The sequence below is a fragment of the Brachyistius frenatus genome, unplaced genomic scaffold, assembly GCF_029030835.1.
Source record: "Brachyistius frenatus isolate BFR_SWC_R1_liver_20210118 unplaced genomic scaffold, ASM2903083v1 Contig_7, whole genome shotgun sequence".
In the NCBI taxonomy this organism is placed as follows: Eukaryota; Metazoa; Chordata; class Actinopteri; family Embiotocidae; genus Brachyistius; species Brachyistius frenatus.
In genome coordinates this window covers 3,431,002-3,453,013 of record NW_027210606.1, presented here as the reverse complement: position 1 = coordinate 3,453,013, position 22,012 = coordinate 3,431,002, and the positions used below count along the sequence as shown (strand labels likewise).

Sequence of the window (22,012 nt, the reverse complement as noted above, 5' to 3'; positions counted from 1 at the left end):
GAATAAGTTTAATAAAGCTTTAACTGCACATATCCTAAGAGTGGAGAGTACTAACAAGATATTGACCAAGAACGTCAATATCTTTGATATTTACATAAATAAATGTTACATTTTATATAGAATTAAATTCAAATAAAGACAATAGTTTATATTGTAGATTTGTTCAAACAAACACAGGAATTGTATGTACTTTTCAGGTTAGTGTCCAAATATGCCACTATTAAATCAGCCTTAAAAGACTCATTTTAATCTATATAAAGACATTAAAAGAAACAAAATGCTAGACGGTATCTGTTATATATCATGATATCAATATGATACCTTATTGTTCTGCTCAAATTCTACTAATTTATTTGTATATTATTACCTAAAAAGAAAAGAATCTGGGATACACGAGGGCTATAGCGCTGATGTGACACTGAAAAGATGTCTGTTGCTCCATTTATCTTTAATGCTGTGCATGGATATTATTGTTGTTTCCCAGCTTCAGGTTGTCATGGTGAAGCAGTCCATCCAGGAGTGGGCAGAGATGAGGACAGGTGTCGGGACCTCACCTGAGCCACCAGATCCTGCTCACCTCTTCATGGCACAGCTAGCCTGATAGGCTCTCAGGAGGCGCGGTAAGTACATCGTCTGCAATTTAAAGGGAAAATAAAATCCCTATAGATTCATCTTCTTGAGGTGATTATGACATCTAAAGACAAATCCTGTAGCTGCTCTGAAGACAGTAAATAATGACTTTGACGTGGTCATTTTAGTGGTGTATTTTCACACCAACTCCATAATGATGTTGGTAATTCAGTGTGTTGGTGGCCTGATTTGCAGTTTTTGGACCACTGGTACTGCTGTTACTGATTTTTGCGATGGGAAGTAGTACTTTATTAGTTTATTAATAGAAAAACAAAAAACAAAACAGGAGCCACAGGAATCCAAGTTCACTCTTGACCTCGGAAACAGCAAATTCTGTAGCTTATAATGACAATTTGCACATCTATATTTCCATGACAGCTAAACTCCACCTATAGATTAAGTTCATATGGTATGATCAAAAGCTCCAGAAAAGCTACTGCGTTTTAGTGATATTCTTTTATTTTTGTTTTTTGTTTTTTGTTATTGTTTTTTTAATTCCACACTTTCTTTAGTCCTTGTTTTATCAGAAGAATTTACAAAAAAGAAAAGGCTCATGGAAACAAATTCACGTGATAAAATCCCATATGAGCACGTGTGAATATCAGGTCAGATATTTGTCGTGTTCAGTGTAAAGCATGCATGGAATAATACACATGTGGAATAAGATGAGAGAAGTCCATAATTTGGTGTCTGGGGATTTCAGACACTTGCATGAAAATATGACTTTGACTATACGTGTCTATTGGCAATATTGAATACCCCCCTCCCCCCTCCCCTCTCTCTGTCTCCCTCTCTCCCTCCCTTTCTCTCTCCCTCTCTCTTTCTCCTTCTCCTTCTCCTTCTCTCTCTCTCTCTCTCTCTCTCACACCAGCCGGTGGCAGCTCGGTGCTCCTGAATGACTGACAGCCCGGCGGAGCGGAGTGACAAGCGGGATGCTCAGGTGGCGGCAGCAGCGTGCTCCCTCTGTCCTTCTGTCCCGTCAAGTCTCTAATCCAGTGGCGATAGGCTCCTTGAACTGAACACCTGTTCAGAGGTGAGTCGCCTCGTTCCTTTGTTGGTGTGAAACACGTGGGCTGCTTTAGATTTGTCTCGCATTCAGACTGGCTGATTGACCGGAGCAAAGTGATCTGTAACCTGGGCATGCTGGGGCTGGGTTTTTGTGTGTGTCCTGGCTCTTTTGTATTTGTCTTTTGTTAAATATATCCAGACTTTTTGTTCATCTCTATGGGAAGTTATGGTAGCTACAATCGGCTTATCATAGATCACGTAATAACTTCTAATTGGAGTCTATTATAAGGCTGGCGGTTGTATTGCAATTCCTTTCATTTTGTCAAATTATGCAATGACCCGTTGTTGTCGACGGGGGCGCTGTTGAGCGTATTTTCGCTGACATAGAACAGTGACAGATAGAACTGATATAACCTGTAAACTCTGTTTCATAACTTATGTTAATGCACCGCCGGTGGTTGGAAGTAATGCTAAAAGTTCTTTTCCGAATAAAATTCAAGTTACTTATACTTTACTTCAGTGGGTTAATTTATGATAAAGAATTCCGGTCTACTGTTAATGAGAAGCAAAAATTATACTTTTTACTCCAATACGTTTACCCGACAGCTCCAGTTATTTCCCTATAAAGATTTTACCTACTATACTTTTTACCTACAAACGTTCATAATGTTTACAGTATAATATTCAAGTACTGCTTACGCATTATAATGTGTAATAACAGGGGTCAATCTGCCTCTTGGTCCCTATTGCTTGTGATACATAGGCCAAATTTGCTGATAATAGGCTACTTGTGTATTGTGGTATTTCTACTTCTAATTAAGTCAGTGATGTAAAAATGTCCTCTACCACTGTGCCCTACATAGCTATGGTTAATAAAAAATAATACAAAATATGGTGAATAAACTTTAAATACATATCATTAGAAGTACACACTTGTTTTAGGAATAGGCCTTCTGAATCAATGTGAACTGAAAATCATCAGATGTAATCCCCTGGAAGTGCTTAAGATAAGTCTCTGAATAGTGTCATTCACAATCAACAGTACACCAAAAGTCTTTCTAAAATATAAAGCCAATACAATGTTACTCGTAAGCTGAGGTGGTGGGAAGTAACTAAGTACTTTTGCTCATCTACTATACTTCAGTGCGACGTACTTTAATAATTAGCGATAAAAGAAATGTACAGCTATACAGTAAATTAAATCACCCAACATGAAACAAAATAGCTTTTATGCGACCAGTTGCAACATCTAAATGCTGCGTACACGTTAATGCACCAATAATAATAATCAAGCTTTGTAATAATGCAACACTGACAAAAATCCATTTTTGCCAACATATTTGAATTACGTTTTGTTCATAACACTTATCTTACTTAATTTCCCCTACAGGACGTTTACTTGTAACGGCGTGTTTGTACATTGTAGTATTGCTCCCTGCAATTTTGTAAAAAACAACAACAACAACAACAACAACAAAAAAAAGTTGAAAGGATCTGAATGTTATTTTTCTAAGTTCAGCGCTCGATGACGCGTTTTGTCGTTTCTATCCGTCGCGGTTCTATGTACGTCCGACACTGCGCACGCAGTCGGCGAGCACGCACGTATCCTCTCGCTCAGTATTATTGCTGTGAAACCAGCCACCATGGGGAGTTAAGGGCAAGACGACGGGCTCGTTTTCCTTTCATTTTTTTTTGCGTCCGAAAGCTGTCCATATGCTGCGTTTTTGGAGCACACTGTTCGCGCCGGTATCAACAATGCAGCGGAATCCGGGGAACGGGCTTTCAGAGACGGTAAGACGAAGACGACCCCTCCGGTGGGGAGCACCGAGCTAAGCTAACCCAAAAAAAAAAAAAAAAACTAGCTTTAACAAACCGAGCTAGCTGGCGCTGCAGCCGAGCAGAGTGGAAAACGTGCTTTCTTGTTTTGTGTTTTTGACCTCACGTCGGCCGTTTTTGTTGTTGTTGTTGTTTTTTTATTATCCCGAGTTAAATCGGGGGAAGGAAAGTTTGCGTCGCTTCTTCTTCGCGAGTTTTGCTCGGCGCGGCGCGATCCGGGAGAGTCCACGCTGGTTGTCGGAGCGGTGTCGCGTCCAGGCCCGTGTTGTGCGGTTGTAGTGGAGTTTGTTTCGGTACCCATCCCCCACCGTCTCCGCAGGCCAAGATGAATGAGATCCTCACTTCAAAGCGCTGGTGACATTGCTTGCGAGGGCCGGCCGGCCGGCCGTCCGGCCGAGCACCTGGACGTTTGTTGGTTGTTTGGAAAATGATGTTCCGTGTTTCACGAACCGTGAAGTTTGACAGCTGTTAAAACACGCGAGAAGAACAAGAACAAGAACAAGAAGAAGAAGAAGAAGGAAACTTGTTGGTTGAACTTCAGCTTGCAGATTTGTTGAGTTGTTTTTGGTCACAATGGAGCTTCACTTTCCAATAACTGATCATATCATTATGAATCCCTCATTATAAACTGCATTGCTCATCATCTGAGTTTGTTCTATATATATATATTTATATATATATAGATATCTATATATATATATCTGACACAGTGAAGGGGTGAGAGATGAGTTCGTCGTCTTTATCATCGTAGCGTTGTTGTATGTATTTCCTTTGAGTCACCCTCTATTGCTATAACTAACAGCTTTTCTTGTTTCCATTATAGGGAGAATTGTTTGACAGCAAAGTCGTTGCTAGAGGCGAAGATCTGACCTCAGAGACATGAGTGTTGTCAGAGAATTACATGGGATTGGGTACAGGGGCGGCGGTGGGGTTGTGGCCTCCCTGAGCGGTCCTACCCACTTTACCGAGGATGCTCCGCGACCCCCGGTTCCTGGCGAGGAGGGATCTGATGTGGACCTCCCGGTCCAGTCAGTCAACACCCGTCCAAACCCCCTCTCCCAAACCTTAGGCTATCCCCCGTCATCCTCGTCATCTAAAATGGGGGATCCGTCAAGTTACACGCCCTCCTCATCGTCTGCGACCCCGCGTCGCCCCGACCTGGACTTGGGCTACGAACCCGAGGGCTCGGCTTCACCAACTCCACCTTACCTGAAATGGGCCGAGTCCCTTCACTCGCTCCTGGACGACCAGGAAGGTATCCAGCTGTTCAGAAACTTCCTACGTCAGGAAGGGTGTGCAGACCTGCTCGACTTCTGGTTCGCCTGCTCGGGGTTCAGGAAGACCAGCCAGGAGAAGAAGGCGAAGCTGGCCAAGGCCATCTACAGGAAGTACATAGTGGACGGAAGTGGGATTGTCTCCAGGCAGATCAAAGCAGCCACCAAGAGCTTCATCAGAGACTGTGTGGGAAAGCCGCATCCAGACCCTGCCATGTTTGAACAGGTAATTAAAATACTCATTTCATGTTTGCAAAGATTTGTCACAGGCTCTATTTTTGAAACTGAAATGGGGAAGTTCAGCACCGCTAAAGGATTGAAATTTAAGGATGTCTGAGGTACGAGCCAATACAAAGCAGCGTTGCAATGCAGGCGGATAGGATACGTAACTGAAACTGAATCGTAGCCTGGCTCCACCGGCCTATTGCTCACCGCATCCGTTTTCTTCACTGTGATTATGGTCTGGAAACCCTGTTCACATTACGGTTTGCACAGCCATTCCTAAGGGCCGACCAATCGGCAACAAGTATTGGTGGTTAAGTGCAATTACATTAAAGTCAAGCTATTTCTTTTCTAAATGTAGATGCTGTGGTGGTAGAGTTTCAGCACATATGCTCATCAATGCTGGAGGCGAAAAGCTGCTCCGAAGGTTTCAAAATGAACTCGAGGTCTATGCCCATTGGATCTAATGTGTGTAAACCATTCTTAAGAAGCGGGACCAGACCCATATAGTCACGCAGGGAGTTTTGGTCTGGCAACACCACACTAACCGAATTGTGCCTGCGGGGAAGATAAGGCATGAGCTCACAGACTGGTGCTGAAAACATCTCCCCAATACACTGTTGTGAGCCTACTGCTATGAATCGTTAATAGTTCAGTGTCAGTATTTACGTAATGATTTGATGAACTTCAAAGCCACATCTGCTTTCATCACATCTTCTGCAGCCCACCGTGGGACAGGCTAGAAGTTTTAGAGAGTATGTCTGTTTTTGAACATGACAAATTGCAATTTATTTGTAATATAGAGAGTACGTCTGTGTGTAAATTCATCTTCTGTTAGAGGTCGGCGATATGGCCCTAAAATAATATCATGATATATCTGGGTATTTGCGCAATTTGGCATATTTGACAATATGACAAAATATGGAAAATGTTGTTCTTCATTTTGATACAATTTCCATAAAATATGTGTTAAAGATGAATATGTCACTATAAACATAACGGTATTCCTTCAAACACTCGGTAAAAAATAAACAGACGTGATCGCTCAGTTCTTAAGTTTATAAACAACAGTCAGATTGTGTGCAGTGCTGAGGGGGGATTTGGGGGCGCAGGAGAGCTGCTGCCGTCAGCAGCTTCTCGTTACTTCCTCACCACCGTCGGCAGGCCCAACGATGTTTCAGCCGGATTTTCTGACGTTCGGGGTCGACGTTTGTCCATTCGTAACTTTAGGTTTGGGCTTTTCGTAATGACTCGACTCGTTCACCTGGAGGAGCCGCAGGTGTCAGTGCCGCTCGGAGAGCAGAACCCTATTCCCCCCACCCCCGCCCTCAACCTGCACCCCCTCTGTCAGCCTAACCTCCTAAACTTTAAATTGACCTTAAACCATTGCAATAAAAAAAAATTAAAACAATATATCTGAAGTTTAAAAACTCATTTCTGCTTGTGTTTGCGTCACTAGACATAATTCAATACGATTACACTACATTGAGGTTGTTGGTTGTTTTTGTAGAAATACTGGTGGTTATAATTTAAATACTGGCTTTGAAGTATATTGTTATCATCATACTTTGTGCAGGATTAATATTGTTTTAATGAAGGTTGATGCTCAGAACCTTTTAATATGCTGTAACTTGAATGAACCTGTTTGCTGGGAGTTGCCACAATGCATCACTGTGGTGACTGCGCTGAAAGAGGAGAGACCGCTGGGTCATTTCATTGATAAGAAAGCGTTACATTTTACAAGCACCTTGTATTTTTGTTCTCGCTCGCCCCGCTGTGCCCTCCTTAACCCTCCATCGCTTTCGGCCTTCTTTTAGTTCATTTTCGATGCAGCTCAGTCGGCTGAATGTGTTCAGAAGACATAATCTGCGCGAGACGGCTATCACGGGCCTTTAGCACAGAGCAGCATTAAACTATATAAAAATTGCATCGACTTTCGCTCGCTGTTGATTTGTTTTCTGTGGGTGTGTTTTTAGAAGGTTCTGGGAATCATTAAATGTTGTTTAAACATCAGTACAGTAAATCTCTAATAAAAACCAAAGCTAAGCTCTGTTGAACTTGAATTCAAACCAAGTTAGAAGGAAGGCTGCAAAATTACATCAAGTGGTGTATGTGAAGTCTTTTACATCGACTGCCAGTGCGAGTTTAACACTCCTCTCTGCCAGTCCGGACTGGGTATCAGAGCAACTGAGTAGTCGGTTACATAAAAGCAGCTTTACCCCAAGTAACTGTGCCAGTCTGTAAGTGCTATCGGTTTCCTATGAAGCCTACAGTGCTTGTTCTAATGGATGTTCCCATTTATGTTCAGAAGTTAAGCAATGTTCAGCACAATTCAAGAGAACAATTAAAAGCCGGGAGCCAGGTCAAAATCTTCAGTTTCAAAATAGTTTGTCATTGATTAGTGAAAAATCTTCAGGGGTCATTTAGTTTTGTAGCACGTATGTGACCACTGTGTTTGGCTTCCAGGCTCAGACGGAGATCCAGGGCATGATGGAGGAGAACACCTACCCTTTGTTCCTCAAGTCCGATCTGTACTTGGAGTACACCCGGACAGGAGGAGAGAGCCCCAAACCTAACCCCAGTGATCAGAGCCCTTCATCGGGGCAAGCAAAGCCTGTGCCAGGGTACTTACCCACACTCGCTGAGGATGAGGAGTGGAGGTGAGATGAGCGCCACAGTGACCTGGAACTATTCATCAAATAATTAATAATCAATTCCACTGACTTTTCTCAGCCGGTCAGCTCTTAAAGCCAAGAAAGTTCTCTGAAAAGAACAGTAAAAAGAACACGCACATTCAGTGTTTTAACCATTAAAAACAAGAGTGCGTGTGACATTTGAATAACAGATATAACTTCATCTGAGCTTAGGTGTGGAGGAGGAGGAGTGAGGGAAGTGGAGGAAGAGAAAGATGAGGAGGAGTGTGGAGACACACCAGCTGGCCGGCTGACTCACAGCCTGCTGATGCAGACGGCACCGCAGAGATCCTCAGCCAACAGGAGGAGGCAGGACAGCAGGGAGTACAGGTGTGTGTGCGAGTGCGTGTTCATAACGTGAACCATGATATCTTGAAGTTCGGTATTGATGTTCTGTTAGAATATCCCAGCTGAGGTCACTGTAATGATGCAACGGTGATGTTTGGTGCTCAAAACAGCTTCATTTGATCATCTGACAGATTCTCTATTGATGCATCATTCAAAGAGACTGAAATATGTGCAGAATCCGACACTAGAGGGCAGCTGTAAAAAGTATGTCTGTGCTCATCTTAAGCCTGTTTAAGATGTGCGTGCAGGACTTTGTCAAATTACAGTAAGCTTTGAACTGCAGATGTGGAAACGACGCTTTAATCTTTTAACATTTAAGTCAAACTGAATATGTGTGAATATTTAATCAAGGCTTTTTTTTTTATAACTGAAACACCCTTTTTTTTTTTTTTTTTTACTTAAACCACAGTAAGCTAATTACTAATATTACTGAACTGGCGTCCTGAGCAAAACAAAAATCTGAGTAGAATTTACTTGTTTCTTTACAATCTTTTCAATATTAGAAAAATTATTGTGTAAGTAGAGACCAAAGGGTATATTGGCTAGCTGATGTTTTTGGCTGATATTAGCCACTTACAGATATATACATTTATAGCTGATATAAAAACTTCTTTTTTTTTTTTTTACAGAAAAAGATTCTTCGTGTAAATTAGACATCGTTCTATTCGTGTGTTATTATTAATAATAATAATAATGGTTAAATTCTTAGTGCACAGATGTCAGTGTGGACAATAAACTAAAATAATCTGCCTCGGTAACATTGGGACACAAGTGTCAAAAGTGTGGGATAATTTCATTTTAGGGATCAATACAAAAAATATATATTCTGTACATATATAAGATGTCAGCCAATATATCAATAGTGGAATTTTTTTACTCTGTAATATTGGTGGAATCGACCCCAAAAATCCAGTATCTGCCCGACTGTAAAGACAAGTATACGATATGAATATTGGACGATTTTGACCCATGTTCTGTGTTCTGGCTTTGAAGGAATAAGGGATGCACTCTTGATTGTGTAGTTAAAAAAAAAAAGCAAATTAAAAACAGTGTAATTAAAAGCAACCAATGTGGTTGAGACCAAAAATGTTTTGAATGTTGGGAAAGAACCTGTGAAAATTGATTCAGCGTCATTTTTAATGTGTGGATTGGTCCTCAGGCCGTGGAGAGAGCCGGTAAACCCGTACTACGCAAACATGGGCTACGCTCGAGCTCCAGCAACCAGTGCCAACGACAGTGAGCAGCAGAGCATGTCGAGCGATGCAGACACACTGTCTCTGACCGACAGCAGTGTGTAAGTACACACGTACACACACACACACACACACACACACAGAGTTGCTGCACTCATTAATGAATACACTCAGTTCTTTATCAGTTCAGTTTCTGTTAATCTGCTTAAAACCAACACACATCTGAATAATGTTAAAAAAAAAAACAGTGAAGACCTGTGGTTGATTGGTGTGTGTGTGTGTGTGTGTGTGTGTGCGCGCGCGCGCGCAGAGATGGTATTCCTCCATACAGATATCGGAAGCAGCATCGTAAAGAGATGCATGAAAGTGCCAAAGCCAATGGACGTGTGCCCCTACCTCATATACCTGTGAGTAAAGCCTGACGTCAGCTGTATTCATGTAGCGCTGCATGCAGAGGGAGATATCTGATACTATTCGTCAGGTTGTCTGTGCTCATCTTAATCCTTCACTTTCTTAATTATTATCTCGCCTACAAATGCAAGAGGTATACCATTCATTGTTTTCCGACTTACGTTTTAATGCCTTTTTTCACACGAGATTTCCACACAAAATTAAACAGCGGCTCCTGGTCGCTTCACCAGCAGTCAGCACTTATTTCCTTTCCCGCTCTTTGTTGCCACCAGTTTGTTTTTTGTAGTAAAGTCATTTTGACACAACCCATGCCGGCAAAATGCGAGTCGACTCGGGGGTCGACATTAAAGCAGCAATTTTACAAATTGATATGAGACACATTATTATTCGAAGCACTTTTATATGACTGACAACACATCTTAAGGGATAATTCATTATCAGACAATAACAAACAGTTCGGGGTCGGCAACCTTCTCACAGAAGTTAAGATACCTTTATGACCTTTTAAAGATTTTTCTTTGTTGGAACTAGATTATCTCAAGTCCAGGCAGCGTGTTTCCCTTCACAATGGTTGTACTGCTTCTTTCCTCCTTTTATTTCTCACTGTTCCCCGTCTCAGATATGTTAAGTTTCATGTTAATTTACAAGCGTGGCATTTCAATTTTGGCCACAGATGTGTGTAGGAATTTGCAGCATATAATTGTTGCGCTCGTGTCTATATACAGCGCACGTATCGCATGCCAAAGGACATCCACGTAGAGCCGGAGAGATTCGCAGCGGAGCTCATCAGCAGGCTGGAGACGGTTCTCAGAGAGAGAGAGGCTCAGGAAAGACTGGAAGAGAGGCTGAAGAGAGTACGACTGGTGAGTGCACAGCTGTGTATGATTCATATTGATTCTGAGAGGTGTGATTAAGTCATGCTGCTCCGTGGTCCCTTTAAAAATACATATGTTGGGCATTATGTGGGGATATTTACTGGGGTTCGCCGATATTTCGCATCTTTATTAAATCGCTGATAAAATTAATTGATAAAAAAAAATGCGCTGCTTTGGCTCTGAAGCAGCATCTCAGTCTGCAGTCACCACTCTGTGGTGTGTGAGCAATGTCCCGCCCACAACTTTATCTGATTGGTTACATCTTATGAGTAATGGCCAATCGACGCTGAGAACGTCTCTGCTACGGAAGAAGTTCGCTTTGCTTCAGTGGCAAAGATTGAGAAGTCATCAGCAGCTCAGAAGACTGTTTCAAAGGTAAGACAGGAGACACGGCAGAAGTTAAAAACACCACAGTCCTCTACGCTTGGGTTGCAAAATCCTGCCCCGCCAGAACCAAACCAGATATTTACTTAATCCCTTTGCTCCCGCTTCATTTCAGCTCAGTCTGAGAGTCGCTCATTCATTTTTCTGTCACTGAAAGTCTCGCAGATTTCTGTGCTGCTGCTTTTCTGTCTGCTCTCTGTGCATCACGAAGGCCGGTGAACAGAGAGGACGCAGGTGAACTTTACTCCACTTTATAACAACTACACTCGTTACGTGACTGTAAAAATCCCCGCAATAAAAGCTCAATGTTAAGCTATCAATGAATAAACCCAAACACATTTTAAAATCACCTATCAAACATTATGCTGGTGCTTCAATAAATGATTTCTTTGTTTTTACAATAAATAGCCCACATCTTCATAATAAGATGACATAGTGGCAGCATTCATTAATTTAAAGTTATTTAGATTAAATTGTGTTAGAATTTGTTATTCCAAAATTCTGACAAAGCTTTTTAGTTTTACTGCAACTACATATCGGTTTATCGGTCTCCTTGTTTACCAGTAATCGGTATCGGCCCTGAAAAAGTCATATTGGTGGATCCCTAATAGCTTCAATGAATAGTGTCGCACAATCACACAAGTTTTAATTTTTCGTTTTCTTTGGATTTTTTTGTGACGTATGTGTTGGTTTACTGTAGTTTGTCCATATCCAGAAATGTAATATTTGTATTTTGTCCTCAACAGGAAGAAGAGGGGGACGATGCTGACATCTCCATGACAACCTCCATGTCTTCTCATAGCATACCACTCCCCCTCCCCTCATCGTTTCCACCTCTCTACGGCGCCCGTTACTCAGAGACCACTGCAAACACGGCAACAGTCGCCACTTACGGCGGCCTGGTTGCCATGGAGGACTCCCATGACGACGACCCAGAATCTATTTTGGACGAGCACGTGCAGCGGGTGATGAAGACGCCGGGCTGCCAGTCGCCAGGGGCAACCAACAGCACCTTAGGAGGAGGCGGTCGACACACTCCTCCCAAATCATCACGCTCACCCGACGGGGGAACCGGGCCGCCTCACTACCCTCCGCACCGAGGGGGGGGTCACAGTCTGCCTGCTGCGCCGGTCAAAGGTAGGAGGACGTGGAGGGAAGGAGGGGACGGGAGGGACAAGGGGACACGCTGGAGAGCCTGATCTCTCCTGTGCTGTGCTGGTGCACATAACGCCAAACACTTTGACTCCATCCCATCGTACAGCGGGACTATTCTACCTCCGGTTCGTCTCTAGTCAGATGACGGCACATCATCTTCTGTGGCCTTCTATCACATCTAAACTTATCTTACTGTGAATTAAAAAGAGCAAAAGCAACAAGGAATTATTTCATCATTTCCTGACCTCTGTCCTGTTTGGGACATTCCATCATGATGATTTTTATTCATTTTGAATCCTCATGGATGTTTAATAGTTTCCAGATAAACATGGTGCTCGACGACAAAGGAAAAAGAGATATCAGGCTTCAACCGCACAGAACCCGTTCTGATCGGTTCATTGTTTTGTGATTTGAATGGGATTATGTCGACTGAGATAGGGCTGTGCCATATCATATAATTTACGATAATATTATCATTTTTAAGATATTAAAAAAAGTATATTGTCATAATGGCAACGTCGGCTTGTTGACATTACGGTATGTTGTCATTAGGCAACAACTGGCACAGATGTAAGCGGCTATAGTTTATACAGAATCTGAATGTCGCTTTTAGATATTGTTGTTGTTTAGAAACTAAAGAGCCGAGATCATTTTTGTGTTGTTTTTTTGCTGAATGTTTGAAGACAAACTTAAGTTTGTGCTGATTATAAAACTAAAATGCTTGTTTTGCTGCAGTTGTATGTTCTTGAAGTTAATGATGAAATATTTTTCAGTATTATCGCATTCAGCACATCATCAACAGTATTGTTATCACAATTATTGCGAGGCCATGTCACCCACCACTTATTATGAGAACATTTTACAATGTTTCCCGCCTTGGACATTAATGTACAGAAATACAAAGACCTGCAAAAACAACACAGTTCTGACTTAAATATAAGATTTAATGAATATTTAACAGTAAACCATGGAGATTGGCTCGTCAGGTTTGGCAGCATATGAAATAACCCGTGTTGTGACTGCTCCGGGTGTCGGGTGAAGCTGTCTGTGTAGGATGTGTTGAAGAAAGGCTTGTATGTCACTAAGGAATCCCGCCCTGCGTCTCAGGTATGCATCACCACAAGCAGCTGTATCACCACCGAGGACGAGAAGGACAGGAGGAGGCGGGCGGCAGGTCTCAGGCCAACTTCCTGTGGAACGGGGAGCCGGCCAACCAGTACACGGGGAGGAGTCGAAACTACGCCGACGGAGCAGGCGCCAGCACACTCGAGGGGATGGGGAGCGGGTAAGCAGGCGTGTTTCGGTTGGCTGCACGCTGTCTGTGCTGTTCTGGGTTCGTGTGACCTCACCTGGTTCATGTGTGCGTGTTCACTCTGCAGTAGTAAAGGCAGCACGCTGTCACGGCGAGGTTGTAAGAAGACCTCCGAGACGTCAGGCAAAGGTGATGAGAGTGGGCGTGGCCTGGAGACCCAGGTACCAATGGAGGACCTGGAGAGAAACCAGAAGATCCTGCAGTGGATGATGGACGGAGACAGACAGAGGAAGAGCTCTCATAGGTGAGTAATATTACGCGTTTCATTCATGGTTAATATAAAGATATGACTTGTGATTCATCTTTTTGGAAACTAATCTAATTTATTAACGGCAAAATGGTTTACAAATTCAATTTAATGCGCGACAGCTATATTTATTGAATCAGGTGAAGGTTAGGAGTCAGTAACAGGACGATGGGGGCTTCACTGGTAAATCTTGTTTGTAATGTGACATAATATATCGAACATAAAATGAAAATCTGTCAATTAATATCAGTCAACAACAACAAATTGTTTACCGAGGATTTCTCAAATGATTATGTAAGCTCCAATGTTATGTCCAACGATGTGTATCATTTCATCCACAACACCACTGTACCAGATGCTCCTTACCAGTGTGGTGCTTCATTTCTGTCATCGTTCATGCGTTTGTTCATATGCCGCTGCGTTCCTTTCTCTTGAACGTGTTATCTCAGTCGATGGAGGGAATTTCACCCAACGTGGCGCAAACGGTCGCGAGTCTTCACGATGAACTGATGACATTTTGGTGGTCAAAGGTCACCGTGACCTCACAAACCATGTTTGTGGCCACAACTCCAGAATCCATCTGCTAATTATGACAACATTTCACACAAATATCTGATGGAATAAAATGATGAAATGATAGCATTTATAGCCCAAAAGTCAACTTTACCGTCGCATCATTTTCGGAAATAAACCACATTTTCTGTCCATTATTCAACTCCAATACTCAGGAACAGAAATTATGACAAAACTCCCCTTCTGCATTTATATCTAGGTACATTTCTAGTTTATGACTGTATAATTCAAAAAATGAATTAAAAGTAGTATGGTAGCTATGCTATGTTTGTTCAGCAGGCATTTATTGCCTTGCTCAGCCCCGTCCTCATGCAGACACCGTCACCGTGAGCAGCAGTTAGAAAGACAGACAGTTAACAGTGAATTACACCAAAAACATGTTGTAGGCACTGCCATCTCTTATTTCTGTGTTTTGAAGTGTCCATAGAAAAAAAAAAACCCTACTTCAAAGTTGCCTCTGTTATTCTGGTTGTTTCTCCAGCGGCAGCACCAGCAGCTCCAGGAGGACGGGAACCAGCAGCGAGTCGCCCCGTCCCACTTCAGTGGAGCGCCCCGGAGCCGTGCACCCCTGGGTGTCCGCCCAGCTGCGCAACAACCCCTCCTCAGTGTCCACCGCCATCCCCGGATCATCGTCCACCCAGGTCCAGCCTTCACACCCTTTCATCCAGGACCCAGCCATGCCCCCCAACCCAGCCCCCAACCCCCTCACCCAGCTGGAGGAGGCTAGAAGGAGGCTGGAGGAGGAGAGGAGGAGGGCGGCACTACAGCAGGCCAAGCAGAGGTACGAGTCGGGTCAACTGCTCTGTACATAGCTCCAAATCACATACGTGCCTTCGTGTTTTTATGTGCACGGGTCGTTGGGTCTGTTGACATGGATCTTCCTGTTTCCAAGGCACAAGTCTGGGAAGCGCCAAGTGTGTGAGAACATGACGGTCGCATACTACTTTTGTGGAGAGCCAATCCCATACCGAACATCAGTCAAAGGCCGTGTTGTGACTTTGGGCCAGTTCAAGGAGCTGCTTACCAAAAAGGGCCACTACAGGTGAGAGGATGTGGTTTTAAAACCTCAGTGTGTGGAGGAGAACATACAAATTCCCCTGACACCTCTTTGCTTGTGTGTAGGTTCTACTTTAAGAAAGTGAGCGACGAGTTTGACTGCGGCGTGGTGTTCGAGGAGGTGCGCGACGACGACGCCATCTTGCCCATCTTCGAGGAGAAGATCGTCGGGAAGGTGGAGAAGGTCGACTGAGAATTTGGGGAGCGGAAAAATGAACCAGAAAAGATCATCAGAGAAGAGGAGACGGGAAGAAAACATTCAGGTCGGATGGAAGTTCACCTGCGAGAAAAACGAACGACGGCAAGTAGAAAGATGGAGGGAGCGATGTGCGACAGGAGGGAGATGGTGCTGCATAGTCGAAAGCTCGAGTATTAAGTAGGTGATTATGTTTCATGGGAGATCGGATTCAACACCTGGATCAAACCCACGTAAAGCAAAGAAAGCTTGGCCAGGTGATGGAGGAGCGGAGGAGAAAAACATAAATTATTTCACTTGTCCTGTCTCCACTGTGGATATTCAAGGAGAGCTGTTTAAACACGATGTCTGACCAGTCTTCCACTTCTACTGCGATGGATGGGAAAAGGGTGAGGTATGGGGGGGGCGACTGCTAGGAAGGAGAGAGGATCAAGTAGTCTTCCACTTGTGCTCTGGAGGAGTCTGTCCTCCGCAGACCATTACGATGCTGCTACATTACCACGGAAACTCTTCAATTGGTGCTCGGGACAAAGAGAAGCAGTTCGGTTCCTCTCCGGAGGCGAGCTGCCTTTCGGTGTCTCCCTTCCTCATCAGCTGGAGACAAGGGGAGAGGACAGAAGATTTCGGGGAGCGGAACTTTTAGCCTGCTTCTCCTCTCGTTGACTTCATAGCCTCAACACAGAGAAACTTTCTCGCCCTCGATTCCTAGATGTCATGTAGTGATCTCTCTCACGTCAGACACCTTCAGACAACAGTTCTCTGCATAACTTGTTTACCAAAGCTACATATTTTTGATAAAGACAAGTATCCTAGCTACTTGTTTTCATTTTATTTGAATCGTGTATGTACAAGGCAGGTACTATTACTTATTATTGCAGCCTAATTTCGTCATATCTCAAGTTAATGTTGTATTATTGTGTATGTTTTGAAGCTAGTTCATTAGTCATTTCAGGGCAGCCGTTTTGTTTGTTTGTTTCCACTATACCACCTCACTGCACCTCAATTCTCTACTGTTTACCTTTCAGTCCTGCTTTCCTACAAGAGGGAGTTTAAATATAGGATAACTGTTGTTTTTTTTTTCACCCTCAAAATCCTCATGAAAAAGACCACAATACATGTCGTTCCTAACAGGTCGCACTGTCCCCTCGTGTAAATCACCATTTTTTTTTTTCCTGTGTACGTAACTCGGAGCTCAGTCACGGTGCCTGCCTGCCCGGCCAGTGCCATCACTGTGTAGAATGATTATTCTGAAGCGTGCTGTTTGAGCGTGTAAGCCCGTGTCCGTAGTGTTTGCCTGAACTCAGCCAAAGAGCATATTGTGTGTCCCTACATGCGTGTCTGTGCAGTCCAAGTCCACAAGTATCAAATGTTTTTGTTTTTTTGCCCATCACGAGCTGAAGGAAATTTGCGTTTCCTCCTCGGACATTTTAGCATCACGTGAAGAGTTTAATGTTTGCCGTTGTAAAGGGTCCGTGTGTAGGATTTAGGACGATCTATTGTCAAAATAAATAGTATTTATAATTGTTTTCATTAGTGTTTAATCACCTGAAACCAGCAACCGTTGCTTTAGAAAGAGCCCTTCGTATCTACACGGGGAGCGGGTCCTCTTCCACGCGCACCATGTTGCACCGCCGTGTTTCTACCTACAAGGGTTGAACCGAACACGGCTTCTACAGAAGGCCTTTTGGGTTTTTCCAGGCCGCTCTACATTCTCTTAAGTGCTTGAAAGGGGGAAGGTGAAGCGAAGGGTGTTCAGCTGGTTGCAGTCTGCCACCTCACCACTAGATTCCACTAAATCCTACACACTGCTCCTTTAATGAATACTTCGACATGTTTGGAAGTATTCATTTTCTTATCAAGAGAAAGAAAATTGATCCAATCCTCATATCGGAACAGTAAATATGAAGCTGAAGCCAGCGGCTGTTAATTTACTGTAAAGAATTAAAACAGGGAAACTGCTAGAATGGTTGTTGAATGAGTTCAACTTACCCTGGTGGTCACAAAAGATTATTTGAATTCAATTATGAAGCTACGTTGTTTATTTTTTTTACTACTAATATTGTTTTAATTTATATGAATTAAAAAAAAATGGAATATCAAATATTATCCCATCACAATTTTCTAAAGCTGGTGGTATCCTACTAATTACTTATTTTGTCTGACAAACAGTCCAGAACTTAAAAAAATATTTGTTTACCATCAGGAAAGACAAAAATGCTGGCGGTGGAGAAGCTGCAACCGGACAATGTTCAGCATTTCTGCTCGAGAAAAGATTGCAAGACATTCAGCTCGAACTCGAAATGTAACGTGTTAATTGGGAAACTTTAAAGTTGCCGATATCCGGACGAAGCCAAGCGAACTGTTACCAGGTTTTTAATCGTAAGATAAGCAGCTGCTGGCTGTCGCTTCACATTTACTGAACAAACCTGTCGAGAAGAAAAATCTCAAATGTCGAACTAGTCCTTTTTAATCTGCTTACATCAGCACCATACTGCCAGAGCATCATGAAGCCCAGTGCAGACGGTGCACGGCTGACACACCAGCTGTGTAAGCTGAATGTAATGTTTTCTCCACTATGTCCTCAAAGGAATGACAACAGCGATCATATCATACCATGCCGGGGTTTTGTCTTCAGTGTTGCCCTCGAACTGTCGGCCCGGTCGAGCGCGCCGTCGCAGCTCTGCTGGTAGTTAAATGAATGTCTTCATCCAACAAATGGCTCCTGCAGGAATGTCGAGTAGAGTTTTGTCCTGGGTTCGGCCCAGCAAGGGAAGCGTAGGATCACAAAACGTATTAGTCTTTACTCCAACCCATTATGCCTTCAATATGAAATTAAAAATGTAAAAATGTATTTGTTTATTAAAAAAAAAAAAAAATTAATATTAAAAATCACCGAGCATGTTCTTTATAAGGAATGTTTTCCGGATGAGTTGAATTATCTATTTTTGTTTTTAACGTTTGTGTGCAGACTGCTCCGGCCCTCTGATACGATGTCTGTTTTGTGAGGAAGAACACCCAGGGACAGATGAATGACAACATTTGTGACGAGTTGTTTCTTGTGATTATGATTTGATGGACAAAACAAACAACTGTTGCGTTGTTGATTTGTGTGAAACACAGTGCCTTTATCATGTTATCTTTCAAAAAAAAAAAAAAAAAAAAAAAGTTTATTGAACCAATCCATGCTTTTAATGTACGTTTTTATTTTCAGTCAGTCCCGTTGTATTTTTTTTAGCTGCAGTCTTGCTTTTTCTTTCACTTCTGATCAACCCTCTGCTGTAAATATGTACATTATCATTTCATACGTGTCTTCAGACCTGCACCACATGTCCATGGTGTTTCTGTTTTTCAACGCCAAGATGTCACTGTGCTGGTTCCACTTGTACATTTCTTTTAAAAAAGGTACTTCATAATAAAGATGTTGAATAAACCCGTCCTCTCCTGTGTTGTCATGGTAAAGAAAACGGTTCGTTTACACAGCAGATGCTTTGTTACTACAAACACTATGGATGACACCATTTATAATTAAACCAGGACATTATATACCTGTTGTCTTCCTCCAGTGACCACGCCCACTTCCTCTATGAAGGCTCTTTTACACTGCCGGGTTCGGTAGTTCAGTCCAGGTTTCAAGTTCTCAATACATTGATGTGACGGCACTAATTAAAGATCAGTATGCAGGTGAACATTTTAATCAAACACATACTCATTCAGATAGATGGATAGATAGATAGATAGAGAGATAGATAGATAGTTACTTTATTAATCCCCAAGGGGAAAATTTTTTCGCTACAGCAGCATTTATAGATACAGGAAATAAATAAAATAACAGTAAAAAATATTAGATATAAAAATGCACAGTACATACAATAAAATCGAATAGAATAATTAAATTAAAACTAACTAAACAATAGTGCCATTTTTTTTTGTTTTTTTATATTTAAACAACCAAGAAAAACAGACAACGGTGTTATTGTTGTGTGATGGATTTAGCCAGAGGTGAGTTATTGTACAGTCTCATTGCAGTGTAATAAGGCTTAAATATATGTTGTGTTGAGAGATTAGACAGAATATCGTGGATGAAACAGGTTCCACATTGACAAACTGCTTTGCTGCTTTCATGTTATTCAGCAGTAATAATCCAAAACTCACACAGCAAACTTTGCCATTCAGCACAGAAAGTACTTTTAATGCATTTTTTCTGTCGTACACACATTTTTACATGAGTGAAAGATTTGAATGCATGAATGTTAGAAAAATTACTCAAGAGGCTTGGTTCAAAATCAAACACATGGGACATTTTATTCTTGCAAGAAGGAGCAACTACATGCACCCTCAAAGAGAGGTGTCCAGCAGTGCTCACCCCAGCAGTCCCCCAGCAGTCCTTCTTCAGCAGTCCTTCTTCAGCAGTCCTTCTTCAGCAGTCCCTCCTCAGCAGTCCTTCTTCAGCAGTCCTTCCAACCTGGCTCTCCCCAGCCTGGTTTCCCCCAGCAGTCCTCTCCTCCGCCGTCCTCGTCTTCCGTCCTCCTTTGCACAGTCCTTCTTTTCTCACAGGGCAGCTTTTATACAGTTGACAAACAGTAGACAGTCACCCCCATGCCCTTTGTATCTGCTTTCGTATGGTAATACAGAGTTGGTTAAGACAAGATAAGGACACCAGGGAGTCGTCAATTAGATGCGGAAAGAATCACTTGCAAATAAGACAGAAAACAAAGGAAACTTTTCGGAGCCTGCTTGACAAAGAGACTTTCTGGAGCCACAATGCAAACAAGAGGAAGAGACAAATCCTTTTTCTCCATCAATGAATTTGGGTGTTTCTACATTAAAGAATTGCTTCTTTCATTAAGATATAAATTTTGTTCCACCGGTTAGTGGACGTGGTTGTAGATGTGAACTCTGAACATCATTTGAAGTCAGATGTGCAGTAGAACATTCTTTCAGTGAAGTATTTAAACCTATTTACCGTAAATATACATGGAAATTACCCCATTCAGCACATCAGGGGCCAATTACGTCCCCAAAGCTTGTGCACATCAAATCTAAAATGTCTTTAAAAGTTGTTCTTTGGATCTTTCCGGTAACAAGGATTCATGCCAAAGATAAAAGACAAATCAAATCAAGCTGACCATCTGCTTCAGTGTTTCGGTGGTTTCCCCTGTAACATGCTGTCTTCATCTGTGACTCTCCATGGTCATGTCCTCTCTATCATATCAACATAAACCAATCAACAGATTTACTCTATCTCCATGACAACCTTTCAAATACAGCTGCAACAACCAGAAGAAGCAATCAAAGTGGACCTCGACTCGTTGTGTTTGTTTGTCTCGATGTCTCGATGTCACAATGCTGTCTTCTGAGGAATCAACTCAGCTACTTGTCTCGTGTGTCAATCGTTCAAAAGTTATGAGAGTAGAAATAACCTTTTCACAAATAGCTCTTCAGTATATAGTAATTACAAGAAATATGCGATACAATAAACAATACATTTTGGTACAATATGAAACTGTAGCAGTGCAAAACTTGATGTCATTTTAAAATATATGTATATTAATTAAGATGGTTATACACTTATCACTGAATAAAGAGACAACCAGGGGGAACCTGGAGAGAGAGAGAGAACCAGGGGGAACCTGGAGAGAGAGAGACAACCAGGGGGAACCTGGAGAGAGAGAGACAACCAGGGGGAACCTGGAGAGAGAGAGAGACAACCAGGGGGCTCCCTGGAGAGAGAGACAACCAGGGGGAACCTGGAGAGAGAGAGACAACCAGGGGGAACCTGGAGAGAGAGACAACCAGGGGGCTCCCTGGAGAGGTCAAATGAACTAAACTGTTTCTTCAACAGGTTTAGTTCACCACCCTCATCTGTCTCCTCCACACCTCACACCTCCCAAACACCTCTGCTGCCTCCTCCCCTCCTCCCCCCTCTGCGCCCCCTGGTGAACTGCATAGAGCCCTCAATCTCAAAGGGCTCTTCCTCCATCGACACCTCGACACCACACCCCCTCACCCCCCGCTCTGTGACGACTGGCCAGGTTAGGAGACAGCTGGAGAGACTCCACCAGCTCCAGGCTGCAGGACCTGACGGCATCAGCCCCGTGGTCCTGAAGACCTGCGCCGTCCAGCTGGCTGAGGTCCTACAACACCTCTTCAACCTGAGCCTGAAGCAGGAGGAGGTCCCGGTGCTGTGGAAGACGTTCTGCCTGGTTCCTGTCCCCAAGAAGACGACTCCATCTGGCCTCAACGACTACCGACCGGTTGCCCTCACATCTCATGTGATGAAGGTGCTGGAGAGGCTGGTCTTGGCCCACCTCAGGCCGCTGGTGAAATCTTCTCTGGACCCTCTGCGTACCAGCCTCGTGTGGGAGTGGACGATGCCATCATCAAAAAAATGTCCCCTTGGGGATTAATAAAGTAACTACCTAACCTAACCCATAAATCATATTTCTGTTCAAAACAAATATTCTCCATGCATCTAAAAGGACAATTCAGAAACTGTACTTCAACGCCACCTTGTGGCTTTTGATTTATTTACTTCCGGTACAGACGGACGCACAACGTGAGGTTAAAGTGGAACTGTGACGCAATCACGTACAGCGATA

General features: G+C 43.0%; 1 protein-coding gene across 1 annotated transcript; it reads left to right on the top strand.

The window, feature by feature from the left end:
• Nucleotides 1–3,186: 3,186 nt before the first annotated feature.
• Nucleotides 3,187–18,844, top strand: LOC138615803 (axin-1-like). Its single transcript, XM_069689631.1, has 13 exons — nt 3,187–3,429; nt 4,298–4,974; nt 7,437–7,630; nt 7,838–7,993; nt 9,171–9,305; nt 9,515–9,611; nt 10,341–10,478; nt 11,621–12,011; nt 13,137–13,314; nt 13,409–13,585; nt 14,643–14,942; nt 15,054–15,203; nt 15,284–18,844. Exons 2-13 carry the CDS (start codon nt 4,354–4,356, stop codon nt 15,408–15,410), a joined length of 2,664 nt encoding a protein of 887 aa, XP_069545732.1. The 5' UTR covers nt 3,187–3,429; nt 4,298–4,353; the 3' UTR covers nt 15,411–18,844.
• The last annotated feature ends 3,168 nt before the right edge of the window (nt 18,845–22,012 follow it).

Coding starts and splice junctions, on each gene's coding strand:
- LOC138615803 (XM_069689631.1), top strand. CDS start 4,354: ATGAGTGTTGTCAGAGAATTACATGGGATTGGGTACAGGGGCGGCGGT. Junction 7,631..7,837: donor GCTGAGGATGAGGAGTGGAG/GTGAGATGAGCG, acceptor ATCTGAGCTTAG/GTGTGGAGGAGGAGGAGTGA. Junction 9,306..9,514: donor TCTCTGACCGACAGCAGTGT/GTAAGTACACAC, acceptor GCGCGCGCGCAG/AGATGGTATTCCTCCATACA.